Source organism: Rattus rattus, chromosome 9 (assembly GCF_011064425.1).
Source record: "Rattus rattus isolate New Zealand chromosome 9, Rrattus_CSIRO_v1, whole genome shotgun sequence".
In the NCBI taxonomy this organism is placed as follows: domain Eukaryota; kingdom Metazoa; phylum Chordata; class Mammalia; order Rodentia; family Muridae; genus Rattus; species Rattus rattus.
Window position 1 is genome coordinate 74,387,129 of NC_046162.1, and position 14,285 is coordinate 74,401,413.

The following is a 14,285-nucleotide window of genomic DNA, read 5'->3' on the forward strand; positions in this document are numbered from 1 at the left end:
CATTGTTAGCCTGGCATCCGTCACCAATGGGGACATTGACACCACAGAGATTTACAGATGTTAAGCTAAACAAAACATTTTTAAATCTAATGGTTGTTAGCATTTACCAGTGTACCACTGGAAAAGTACTCTAAGATCTGAAGGGGGGAAGGTCACAGAGTGGAATAGTCAGAGAGAGGAGCCATCCAGTCAAGAACGGTGGCAGAGAACATGAAAAAATGGGACAGGAAATCAGGGGTGTCACATGATACAGGAAGCCTGGGAAGATAGTCTGGAGGCCAGGGGTACGAATACAGGGGTTAATAACAGACTGGCCCTCAGAAAATGGGTGTAAGGATTCCAAGTGGGGCAGAGGCGGCTGGGGTGGCCAGGACACCTATCTAATCCTTTGGACTAGCAGCTCAGGGAGAGAAGCCATGCCTAACAGACATTCTGTTTCCAGGTGCCTCTCATCCCAAAGGCCCCAAATTGGTGGGGTCAGAGCAGGGGTCAGTGACTGTGCAGAAGTATCACTACAGCTCAAGATGGCAAACCAACAGGGAAGTGAGTGGTGTCGAGGAGCACACTGGAGCACTTGCAGGATCCTCATCCGAACCACAGGATCAGAGAAGAAATTAGAGTGGCCGGTTGTCCATCAGGGACAATCAGAAAAACAACTTATTCCAAGGCTATGGAATGCCAACAAGCAACACAGACACTTACAGTGCGGTGGCAAAAAATTTGGGAACTGACATTAGGACCAGAGTTAAAAGTGATTGTTTATTCAGGTAAAGTACTTTCCATGGGTACTACAAGCCCTGCCATAGGGCTAAGGTTCTAAAGAAAAGGACTGAGGAGCCTAGACAGACAGACAGGAAGAAAAGGAAGGGGAAGGGAAGGAAGGAAGGAAGGAAGGAGGAAGGAGGAGGAAAGGAAGGAAGGAAGGAAGAAGGAAAGGAGAAGGGAGGAGGAGGGAAAGAAAAGACAGACAGAAAAGAAAGAAGAGAAAAAGAAGGAAAGGAAGAAGAGAAAGAAGGGAAGTAAGGAAGACAGATGAAACAGGACAGTGACAGAAAGAAAGAAAGAGAGAGAGGGAGGGAGGGAAGGAGGGAGGAAGGAAGGAAGGAAGGAAGGAAGGAAGGAAGGAAGGAAGGAAGGAAGGGAGACACACAGACAGATGGAACAGGGCAATTGCAGAAGTAAGGAGGATGTGGCCCAACGCTGCGATGTCGGCCCTGAGGTCTCTCGAAGTCCACTGACGTGTCCTGACTGGCAGATGTTGGTGTGGAGCCAGGGCTTAGACAGCTCCCTGTGGAACCCATGGCCCAGCCCTGCTGTCCTGGAGATACGTTGCTGTGAAACCTCACATTCTTCCACTGGAGGCCAGAGTGGGTCTCAGATGCTTGAAGACATCCCAGCACATCTGATCTGAGAAGTTTTAAGTCTTCAAAACTTGCTGATCCCGTTGTCTGAGGACAGGGGGGGCAAGATGGAAGCATCCTGAGAGAGGGTTTCAGGAGTTTAGGCAAGGCCTATCAGAGCCACAGTGAGTCTGGCCACTTTGGGGGGCCTGACCTTTCTAAGTGACCACCTCCCATTCTCTGACTGCAGAAAGAAAAGGCATAAGGGTAAGAGCCCACCGATTTGTTTTAGTGGATGCTTCAAGAAAGCTATTAAATCAGACTCAAGAGACTTCCTGATTCTTCTGGCTTCTCCTGCTATCAGCCTCAGTGAGGACTCAGGACATTCTATTGGTGCCTAAGAAGCAGCCTACCCCACCTCCACCCAACTAGCCATGCGCAGACCTTCCCTCAACCCAGCAGCCCTCAAAAATCTGAAAAGAGCAGCCCAGAGATGGTAGGTGAGTCTGAAACCTGTGAATGATACCGAGATTGCCTTCTGGGGGGAGTGAAAGGAGTTCAGAAAAATGCTAATAAGACTTCCTAAGACTACCACTGAGGGGGAAGCTGAGAAGATCTGTGGGGAGCAGAAAGGGGGAGTTGATTAGATATGCAAGGCAAAAAGACAAGTGGCCATACCTCATGGAGAACTTTGGTGTCTGAGGGACACCATCTCGTATATGAGTGATTGTGGCTATTAGGAGGACTGTTAGGACTGGAATTTCAGAGTTCTGCTCGGTTCCAACTGATTAAAACCTAGAGCCTTTGGTGAAGACGGTTTGCTGGGTCCAGAACTAGCTCCCAAAGGGGTTGGGGATTTAGCTCAGTGGTAGAGCGCTTGCCTAGCATGAGCCCTGGGTTGGGTCCCCAGCTCGAAAAAAAAAGAAAAAAAAGAAAAAAAAGAAACTGAAAGCTCAAGGACGGCTGTAAATGAGATGTTCTCAGGGAATCCATGATCATGCCTACAAGACCTCCCAGAGCTTCCTCATGTTGACTGCCCCTCCTCAAGTCATTCATGATTCCAACTAGCATTGTTAGCACCAACAAGCTGACCTCCAAGTCCTTTGTCATTTATTCCCCCAAGTCACTAAACACTTGTTTTGAGATTGGCTCACCTTGAGCCGCCTTACTGGGAGTACTAGCAATACTTGGCTACTATCTAATACTTGGGTACTATCTAATAAAGAAAGGAACAGAGATTCTCGCCTTCAAAGCAAGTGGAAGAGACTGTGATATGTCTCCTCTCAGAATAAACTTCTACAGTCTATATCTCACTGTCATATCTCTATTAATAACAAGATGGAGGGAATGTGAATTATAGGAGTCGAACAGCTGAATGGCAGCCAGCGGACTATGTCGAAGAGACAAAGCTTCCTAATCCAGAAGACAGATATGTGATGTGCTGGACGGTTCAAGTCAACTTGATACAAGTTAGACTCACTGGAGATGCAACCTCCAATTAAGAAAAATGTGCCCTAGAAGACTGGGCTACAGAGCAAATACAGCAAGAACATTTTCTTAGTAGTGGTTGATAGGAGAGGGCCCAACCCATGTGGGTGGTGTCATCCTGGGCTGGTGGTCCTGGGTTCTATAAGAAAGCAGGCTGAGGAAGCCACAGGGGCAAGCCAGTAAGCATACGCCTCCATGGCCTCTGCATCAACTCCTGCCTCTAGTCTCCTGCCCTGTTTGAGTTCCTGTCCTAACTGCCTTCAGTGATGGACATTGAAGAGTAAGCCAAATAAAGTCCTCCCAACGTGTTTTGGTCACTGTGCTTCACTGTAATGGAGCCCTGACTAAGACACCTGGTGAAGGCTGGTTGGATTAGGGATGCCTTTGTGACATGCATAACTATCCCAATCTGTTTCATAACCTGTGGACATCTTTGTTTATGTCTACTAGGTAAAGCTACCATGTCGACTTCTAAGCAACTTTCCTGGCCCACCGTGGACAGCAGGGCAGACATGGCGTCTTCTGACTTGCAGAAGAGGTGAGTCCTGAGGTCTTCTCTCCTTCCTTGTGATGGTTTGTATATGTTTAGCCCAGGGAGTGGCACTAATTTGGAGATGTGGCCTTGTTGGAGTGGGTGTATCACTGTGGGCATGGTCTTTAAGACCCTACTCCTAGCTGCCTGGAAGTAGTCTTCCACCAACAGCCTTCAGATGAAGATGTAGAACTCTCAGCTCTGGCTAAACCATGTCTGCCTAGATGCTGCCATGCTCCTGCCTTGATGATAATGGAATGAAACTTGAACCTGTAAACCAGCCCCAATTAAATGTTGTCCTTATAAGAGTTGCCTTGGTCACGGTGTCTGTTCACAGCAGTAAAACCCTAAGACACTCCTCTACATGGGTTCCTCCTATGGGGATGCCAAGCCTAGAGACTCCTACCTATGCTCTAGCACTAGGAATCAGTGATTGTCACAGTCAGGACTCAAGGTACCAAGACCACCTCTGTCCCTGGCCCTTCCCACCCACTGTGGTCCCCATTCCAGCCCTACCAGGAAACCGATCTACAGAGCTGTCTACCACTACCTAGCCAAATGGTCAAAAAAGCCCTGGCAGCATTGTGGCTGCCAAGAGGGAGACAAGGTTCCCGTGTCATCATGTGAAGAACAGGGCAGGGGCAATGATTTGCTAACCTGGAGCCAGTGTTGAGGGCAGAGTAAGCCAACACAACCCAGATATGGAAAGTTCCAGGTCTCTGCTGGGTTGAGGGATATAATGGGAAAGGAGAGCCCCAGAAGACAAAATTAGGACAAGGGGACAGCCCCTGTTGAGACCATCTGAAGTCACTTTAGAGCCTTCCTGGTTGGGTAGACCTTGGAGAAGGTCCCTGGAGGGATCTTCCAAGTAGGATGCAGGCCTTCAGTTTCAGGCTATGTTGAGCTAGCTATTGACTGTCACGTCTTGGGGGATGGGACATAATGAGGCTGGGTGCATGAGGCCCTAATGGCTGTGTCTTTGTCACAGGACCCATTACATGCTCCTGGTGTTTGTGAAGGTGCCTGTCTTGCTCATCTTGGCTGGTGTTGTCCTCTGGCTGAAGCAGTCGACTCAGAAGGGCCCTGAGGAAGAGTGGAGACACACTCTCTGTAGCAATTTAGACTCTGTACCTCTGGCTAAAGACATTTCTCCTTAGACCGATGGATAAGCAGAGCCTTCCCTCTCTGGACTCTCATTCCAAAAGAGAGCATGGACAGGGAAGAAACATCCTTGAATCCTCGGTGGGTGGTGACTGAGGCGTGATCTGCACTCTTCAAAGCATGGGACCACAGTCAGGCCCCTCCTGAGGTATCATCACACCCGCATGATGAGCACCTCACTCTCCCTTTAAATCTTCATCAGCCCCGTCTACCCACCATGGTCAGTCCAAGGTGACAATGGATGGAACACAGCCCAAGCTGCAGCAAGACAGCTGCGTGTGCTCCGCTAGAAAAGCTTGTGCAGAGCCTGAGACAGAAGCACACAGAAGCAGAAGGGACCAGTGGGGTGGCTAGGTCATCTGTCCTATGACTCTGTCATAGAAAACTCTGTGAGAGCAGAGCAGGTGTCCATTCTCCATGTGCTGGACACTGAGCCCACCCCAGCATGCACTTCTGAGGAGAGGTGAGGAGGAAAGCCTCTCTGACAGGCCCAGGGTCTGGAATGTGGAGAACCAGGGAATCCATGACTTAGCCACAGGAGCTGTGGGTGTGTTTCCCAGCAGGTGTGTTTTGCTCCAGTGCCAGGAGCAGAAGGCAAACAGATCTTCCAGAACCAGGGGCAGAAGGCTGCACAGCCTTAAACAGATCTTTGGACTACACAGACTCACGACATGCTGGCTTTAAGCAAAGGTCAGACAGGAGAGAGCAGCAGAGAGCTCAGGAGGCAGAGAGAGCCATCTTCCCACCTGGATCCTCCCCGTGGTCTGCACTGCATACATCTGCACCTCGGAGGAAGTCAAGGGCAAGGGTAGCTCATAGAGTAACTACCGAGAGCACCAGCCAGGAAGGTAGAGGTTGCAAGAATGGTCCTCTTACCACAGGGTACTTCTGTCTTTAACTGTAGTTGGTGGGGGAGAAACGTAACATGAACTCTGCCTCTATCGAGGTATCTCTGTTGCACAGCACAGAGCTGACACGCACAGTGCAAAGACGTCATATCTCTACAACACTCCCATCTTGCAAGACTCAGACTCTAAGCCTACTGAGCAACCCACGCACACACACCTCACCAGGCCCTGACTACCACCATCTAATTTTTTTTTCCCTTGGGAGTTTTACTAATGCACCTGAGTGGAGTCACGAGGTTTTTGTCATTCTGGGATTTCTTTATCTTAGTTAGCATCAGTCACGTCCCCAAGAACCATCCACCTTCTAGCAGATGACAGAATTCCTTTACGTTAGATGCTGAATAGCATCCCGCTGTATGGATATACCATACTTTCTTCCTCCACTCATTCACTCACAGGCGTTCTGGTTGTTTTTATTCTTGGCCTTTGTGGAAAATGTTACAATGAGCATGAGCGTATCGGTTTCCCATTGACATGCATATGGTTGTGATGGTTAATCTTGATTGTTGATTTTGCTGGATTTAGAATCACCTGGGAGACACACCTCTGAGCCTCTCTGTGAAGGCGCTTCCGAAGAAGTTTAACTGAGGAGGGATGATCCACCCAGAATGTGGACACTCACTATCCCGTAGCATGGGGGTCTAAGATTGAATAAAAAGGAGGAAAGAGATAAAGCAAACCCCAAGCACCCATCGGTCCATCTCTCTTTCCTTCCTGAGAATGAAGTGTGGCTAGCCTGGTGCTACAGATAAACCCACTCCTGCTGCCATGCCATCTATAACATGATGGACTGTACCCCTTCCAACTGTGAGCCAACATAAACCAACCTTCCTTTCTTCCTTCCTTCCTTCCTTCCTTCCTTCCTTCCTTCCTTCCTTCAGTTGTTTTTCTCAGGTGTTTTGTCAAGCAGCAAGACAAGTAATTAACACGCATACCCAAGAGTATTGCTGGGTCACATGGCAATCCTCATTGTAATTTTTTGGAATGATCTCTGTATTCTTTCCTGCAATCGCTACATTGTTTTATATTCCCACCGACAGGATGTAAGCATTCCAATTTCTCCTCATCCTTCATCTACATTAATTGTTTTCTGTCTGCTTATTTTCTGCTACAGCCATTCTCCAGGTGTTTTAATTTATATTATTTCCCTGGTAATTCGAGATGTCGGGCATCTGGCTACCTCCTTGTTGTTCAAGTCCTTTGCCCATTAAAAACAAGTTCTTTCTTAACTTTAATTTGTGTTCTTTAATTATGTGCATCTGTGTGTAGCTTTGTGCCCATGAGTGCTCTGCTTGTCGGGATCATAAGAGGGCATCAGATCCCCTGGGACTGAAGCGACAGATGGCAGTGAGTCACCTGATGTGTGTGCTGAGAATCCAACTTGGTTCCTCTGCAAGAACAGTAGGTGTTAATTAACTGGCGAGCTGTCACTTCCACTCCCTTTTGCCTGCTTTTTAGTCAGATTGTTTTTCTATATATTCTAGATATACTCTCTCCTCAAATATATTCTTTCTAACATTCTCTCCCACTCTGTTACTATTATTTATACTCTATTAAGAGTATTGCTCAATGACCCCAGGGTCATAAAAGCTGTTCCTGCCCCTCACCAGCTGCAGCCCTGGGGAGAGAGGGCCCTGCACCTTACCCGGGCAACACAGTGGAGCTGGCTCTGGTGTTGTGGGTGTGGGTGAGCCAGCCAAGAGGGCAGGAGAGTGAGAGACCTGACCCTGCCTGCTACCAATGGTAACACTGGGTGGCCTAGCCAGAACATTGCTGGAGAGCTTGCCCTGGTGGCTCAGGTAAGGGAGGGCTGGCAGAATATTCTGCTTAACTACCACCCAGGTCCAGGGCTCTGAGTTGACCTACCCCAAAATCTACATCATCTGTGAACTGTTGGGGCATGTGAAAGGACCAGTTCAGCTGATCCAAAGCTACAAGATCTCCATGACACAAAGCAACAACAGGATAACCAGGAGGAGTCCCAGTGAGGATCCGATATTGATGATGTCACAGAAGAGACCTCGAACCAAATCAATGACTCATTGCAATGAACATTTACACATAAAGATATGTGGACAGAGGGATATGCTGTGGTACACATTGTGACACAAGGGGGTGGGGAGATCAGTGGGACTGGGGTACATGATGTGAAACTCACAAAGAACCAGTAAAAAATGTAGGGAAAATAAAAAGGAGTATTGCTCAGAGGCTGGAAAGATACAACAGTGGTTAAGATCACTGGCCTCTTCCAGAGGACCCAGGTTCAATTCCCAGCATCCACACAGCAGCTCGTAACGATCTGTAACTCCATTCCAGGACACCTGACCTCCTTACACAGACATAAATGCAGGCAAAATATCAAATGCACATAAAATAAAAACAAATCATTAAAAATTTAAAAAGGGTGTTGCTCTTTTGTCTAAATATAAAATGATGGCTAATTTATGGCAGTGGAAACATGACTTGAAACAAGCTGGCTGCAAGAGGTAGGTAGAGGATTTCACCTTCTATGAGAAGATTAAAGCGCATTCACAGGAGTGTAAAGCAGCCTGTCACATGCCAAACTGACATCGTTTTTGTTAAGTGAATAAACATTCTTCCTCTTACTTTTGTGGAATGTTTGTTTGTTTGTTTGTTTGTTTTTGTTTATGCCAGACTCTCGCATACCCCAAGCTGGCCTTGAATTTGCTATGTAACTGAGGACGACCTTGAACTCCAGAGCTGCCTCCACCTCAAAACTGATGAGATATAAGTGTGTGCCTTTGTGTGCAGTTTTATGTGGTGCCGGGGATTCAACCCAGACAAAGCACTCTACCGACTAAACTACATTCCAACCTGTTTTCCAGTTATATTTTAAAATCTTTCTGACAATTTTATACATGTGTACAGTGTACTATCACATCCAGACCTGCTGCCCTCTCCTATCACAGCCAGTCCCGCTGCCCTCTCCCATTCTCAATTCAACCTTGCTACTTCTACTTTCAGGTCTTTTGGAGATTTTAGGGAGGGGAGGGTTTGGGGGGTCCTCGTGCAGGTGGTCACAGCTGCTCTGTGATCATGATTGCAACAGCTATGTCATGTCCAGAGGACAGTATTCCTCTTTTGTCGTGGTTTGAATATGCTTCACCCAGAGAGAGGCACTATTTGTAGGTGTGGTCTTGCTGGAGTGGGTGTGACCTTGTTGGAGTGGGTGTGGCCTTGTTGGAGTAGGTGTAACTTTGTTGGAGTGGGTGTGGCCTTGTTGAAATGGGTGTGTCTCTGTGGGTATGGGTTTTAAGACCCTCATCCTAGCTGCCTAGAAGCCAGTCTTCTCCTTTTTACCTTTGGAGCAAAATACAGAAATCTCAGCTCCTCCAGCACCATGCCTGGATGCGGACATGCTTCCCAACATAAAGATAGTGAACCGAATCTTTGAACCTGTAGGCCAGCCCCAGTTAAAGGTTGTACTTTATAAGAGTTGCCTTGGTCATGGTGTCTGTTCACAGCAGTCAAACCCTAACTAAGACATACCCCATCCTTCAAATCTTGTACTCTTTCCAGCCATTCTTCTTCAGTGTTCCTTGGGCCTTGGAGGAGGTGATGCAGATGTGATGTTTACAGATGAGCACCCACAATCTCTCATTCTCGGCACATTGACAAGGTATAAGTTTCTTCTTCTCTGATCAAGGCCAAAGAGCATCACTAGTCTGTCTATATAAACACAAAGATTTAGAAAGCAGTTTGACTCTGTGTCTGGCAAAATATCAGAGTGCTTCTGATCAAGTGTACAGTACAGGGCTTTCACTGGGCAGTGGGCCTCAAATTCAAGAAGATAGGGGTTGGCTATTGGTGAAATGTTAAGGTTTACGTAACTGTTGTCTGTCTGGCCTGCCATTTTGTGCTGTTACTAATGTCACAAGGAAACTTTCTCATACATTGTTTCTGCTGTTACTAAGAAGTCCTGCTTGGGTGTTCGTGGAAACCAATCTCAATAGAAGTCAATTAGAACTGCTTTTTATAGTTGGCCATGATTATGTGGACCTAAACCAACCACCAGGCAGCAATTCCTGCACCTGCGTATGAGCTTTTACGGTCTTTGCTTTCACAAGCTGCCCCTGGATGGATCCCACCATAAAAGACACCTGCACCAATATAAGAAGCTATTTGGAATAAGACTTCCATTTTGATCCCAAGTCCTCCCTGGGATCTGACTTCCTCCTTGGCAGGAAGAGACGTGCTTGGGTAACTGACATCCTGGTTGGTTGGCAAGTTAAGATATGAATGTTAGATGAGGCTAGACCCCTGGGCCAAAGTTTACTACCCCAACTAATGGGATCAAGATAAATGTACTACAACAAAGACATGTTTCTAATAAAACTACCATTCCTAAATCCTGATTGGTGGAATAACTTGGCACAGATGTTTGTGGATTTGGGCCTTAAAGGCCTTGTAGGATCTTAACGCAAGGATGCAGTCCAGGTCAAGGACACAGTTCACCTCCCAAATCTGGGCTGCATCCCTGATCGAACACTCATGGGGTGCGGTGTTCAATAAGCCATCCCTATTTGGCTGAGATCGGTGTCTGAGTGGTTTATGTGGTGATTCTCAGACCCCACCGGTTGCTCTCAAAACAGCTGTGCTGCTATTGCACCAAGGAGTCTGTCTTGCCTGATAGGTTAATGTTGTAATGCTCAGGATTCACAATTTGATGAGACCACTGGCCTTACCACTGGGTAAGTCTCCCTGTAGCCTATATAGCACTTTCCTACACTATTAGCTTCTAAGGAGAAGCTTCCAGCTTCATTCTTCTGTGGCCTGTAATTGCATTACATGATGCTCTCAGCAATAAGGTAAACTATATTTTAATAATCACTCCTTATTTTGTGTGCATGAGTGTTTTGTCTGCATATATACATACACATACACATATACACATATACACATACACATACACATACACATACACATACACATATACATGCACCTCATACATGCTGGTGCTACAGAAGCAAAATGTGGACATCCTATCCCCTGGAACTGGAACTACAGATGGTTCTGAGCTGCTGTGAGAAGGCTGGGAACTGAACCCAGGTCCTCTGAAAGAGCAGCTAACACCCGTAATCACTGAACCATCTCTGCAGCCCCCCAGTTGTACTTTTAACCATTCTCATTTTGCTCACGTCCCCACTTTGCTCCTAGGTAGGTGATTTCAAATCTACCACATTAAGATCCCCTCCATGAAGAGCCTCCTGGTTCAGGCATTTGGCTCAGGATAGCCACTGCTTCCTCTGCGTTCTCACTGTTAACTCTGCAGGACTTGAAGCTAGTCCACTTGGGCCTCTGTGGGTGGGCTGATGCAAGTTCCTTCCTGTTCTCCGCCTGTCGCCACCATTATCTTTGTCCTAACACTGGCTCCTCCTAGTCTCCAGGAAGTATTACACACAGTCATCACACTCAGCCCCAACAAATTCCAAGGGAGAAATGAGCCATCTCTTCTAGAACTTTCCACCAGGCCCTCAGACTGGGTCAGACTCATAGGGTCACCTTTAGGCCAACCAGTGATCAGGATGATTGGAAGCACCTGGCAGCTGGGGTGTAACCCTCTGCCAACTCTGTCTGGGTGTGGCGGCTCCTGGACAAGCTTTTCTAGAATCCAGCTCTGCTCTTGGACTTCTCACACACTGCCCCCTAGTCTGTGTGGATGCAGCAGCCCTTTGCTCTCTCATCCTGAGAGCCCAGGGTTCACACCAAAGCATCCCTCTCCTGCATAGACCTGATAGTTCGCAGATGGCTTTCGTGTGTGTGTGTGTGTGTGTGTGTGTGTGTGTGTGTGTGTGTGTGTGAGAGAGAGAGAGAGAGAGAGAGAGAGAGAGAGAGAGAGAGAGAGAGAGAGAGAGACTGTGAGTTCTCTGAGGGATGCAGCCTTGAAATTTGACCTTTCCTGAGCCTCTCAGCTCAGTCTCCTCCAGGACAAGGTAATGTTTCTCTCTGAACAAAAGGTTCTGTGAGGACACTGGCTCCTCATCGCTTTCCAAATGCTTCTGACAAACCAAATAACCATATTCCTTCCAATATATCAATAATCCATCAATAACTAACTAACTAACAGGAGGGAGGAAGGAAAAAAATATTGAGGCGTTATTTGGCTGCCAATTTCTCCCTTAAATCCATTCATTGGGGAACAGCTATCTCCCCAGTGTTAACTCGGGTCCCCTCTCTGACTGGGGAGGATACAGTATCCTCAGATGGCATCAGTCAAAGTAAAACAAGAGTGCTGTAGGGGTTGGGGATTTAGCTCAGTGGTAGAGCGCTTGCCTAGCAAACCGCAAGGCCCTGGGTTCGGTCCCCAGCTCCAAAAAAAAAAAAAAAAAAAAAAAGAGTGCTGCTGGCACAGGGTTAGAAGGGAGTAGCAGAAACCCTACCAGTCACAGTTTAAAGTCCCTGTCAAGAGGTCCCTGAGCACGGCTGTGGCACCCAGTGTGACCCCTCAGCAAAGCTGTTTGGCTGAGCCTCCACCTTAGAAATAACTCTTTTTAATTCTATATCTTTGTTTTATGCATGTGGCTGTTTTGCCTGCACGTCTGTATGTGTACTATGTACGTGCCTGGGGCCCACATAGGTCAGAAGAGGACATCAGATCCCTGAACCTGAAGTGACAGCTGTGAGACACCATGTGAGTGCTGGGGATTGAACCAAGGTCCTCTGCAAGCGTAGCCGGTGCTCTTAACCACTGAGCCATCTCTCCAGCCCTTTGGACATTAGTCTTATCCATCAGTCATTAGGCCATTTATCTGGGTCATCAGAGGTGCAGCAAGATGTCGTGCATCATAGAATGTCCCTCAATTATGTAGGAGAGGGGACATTCTGATGTGTCTTCCAAAGACTCATTTGCTGATGTGTCCCTGTTATGAGTCACTAGCGTGCCACTGTCTACTTCCCACACCAACTAGTGCTGGAAAATTCCCAACATATAGACTTGCCAGGGTAACAGAAAATCAACATTGTCCTCCATCCAACTTGGACTCACAGAGACACCGAAGGACACCAAAGAGCAGTGAATATCATTTCAGTTGATCCCACGGAGCAACTATGGGGCAAGAGGATCCCACTCAAAGGGTTCCCTACCCACCTAAACACACACACACACACACACACACACACACACACACACACACACACACACACACACACACACAGAACCTTCACCTTGAAGACTTTATGGAAGGACACTTTCCTGACCACAAAAAGAGGATGGGCTGACAGAGACAGTAGGAAGCTGTGACCGGAATCCAGGAGGACAGCATGCTTGGTGGAGCATACCCCGGAAGAAGCCGTTTGCATTCTGCTGATCCTGAAACCAAGACGTGTTTTTATCCACTACTTCTCTTCTGCTTCTAAGGACATCCTCCCGCCTACACCTCCCACCTCATGACAACATGGCTAACATTACATCGCTTTTCTACACGGCTCCTGGGGGTTAAACTCGAAACAGCCGCAAGCCCTTTCACCCCTGAGGCAACTCGCACGCTCCAAGGTTTTTAATAGTTCATTTCTACAGAAGCACGTGAGCAATCGGCTTGGCAGTCACCACCAGAATTTCGTTGTTGGGGACAAGCAGTGGGAGGAAGAAGAGGAAGCCGGGGTGTAGGAACCTTGTTTACTGTTCCCCACTTCCCCATCCCCAGGGTTACGGCACCATCTGGGGTCTTGCGGATGGTTGATAAACAAACTCCAAATACAGGAAGTAAGGAATGGTGGGAAACAGACTCATGAATAGGAGGATGGGAGCTCAAGAAAAGGACACGCTAAGGTGTTTGCTTATTGTTTGTTCGTTTGTTTGTTGAGAACGGGCCTCACTCTTCAGGCCTGGCTGGCCCCAAACTTGCAGCAATCCTCCCGGCTCGATTTCCAAAGTGTTGGGGAGGCGGGCTCATGGGAGTGAGTCTTTGTGGATAATAGCTAAATATAAATAAGTCGACAGCGTAGAGAGAAAGTTTCAAAAGAGTGGCGATTTGGTCTGGCGGAGTCGGGGCGTGACTCAGCTTTTCTTTAAGTCGGGCACGACTCAGTTTTTCTTAATTACTTTCAAGCGCTGAAGCTTACTTACGTCTACCTTATTTTATGTGTGTGACTGTCTGCGTGAATGTCTGCCCACCACACTGGGCAGCACCCACAGAGGGCAGAAGAGGGTGCCAGCGCCTCTGGGACCGGAGCTACAGACAGCTGTGAGCCTCGGTGAGGGTGCTCTTCGCCGCCGAGCTATGCCTCTAGCTCCTTCTTGCAATTTTTCTACAATGGCTATTCCTCAAGAATCCTCGGTCTTAAAAATACATTCCCGGCGCCTTCAAAATTGGCCTCTTGGACGAGACTCACGGAGGTGCACAGTGCCCTGCCTAGTTACCGTTGTGCAGGTTCTGCCCCACTTGTTTGAATTCTGCCCCAATTGTTTGCATGGTCTATAATCCCCTGTTAAAATCTGCTCAGAGTCATCTCCCCTCGAAGTGGGAGGACCCCAACATGTCGGAATTAAACTCCTCTTGCCATCACATCGATTACCACCTCCGTGAGTCTCGTCCAAGAGGTCCTAGAAGAGGTTCAACTCGGACCTCACAGGTTCACGCTTCCTCAGCTGTTCTCACCACCTCCGGCTTTCTGTCTTCTGAGGGTCATGCACACTCCTCCTCCATGGACATCCGACCCTCACGTCTTTCCTTCAGTCACTGGGCTCGCTTCCTCTTAATACGACTCTCTTCACCATGTGAGAGTTACTGTCAGGAAGCCACCATGATGCCTGGTGGCTCCTGCTCGCCTCTACCTCAGCAGGAGACCTGTCCCCTCTGTTCACTGCCTCCTCAGCTCATCGTGTAGCCAAGAATA

General features: G+C 47.8%; 1 protein-coding gene across 1 annotated transcript; it reads left to right on the plus strand.

The window, feature by feature from the left end:
• Positions 1 to 244: 244 nt before the first annotated feature.
• On the plus strand, positions 245 to 4,517 carry Cd300lb (CD300 molecule like family member b). Its single transcript, XM_032914217.1, is given in 7 exon segments — positions 245 to 284; positions 443 to 543; positions 546 to 616; positions 618 to 747; positions 749 to 767; positions 3,279 to 3,366; positions 4,349 to 4,517. Coding segments are annotated over 7 exon segments (618 nt in total).
• Positions 4,518 to 14,285: the final 9,768 nt, after the last annotated feature.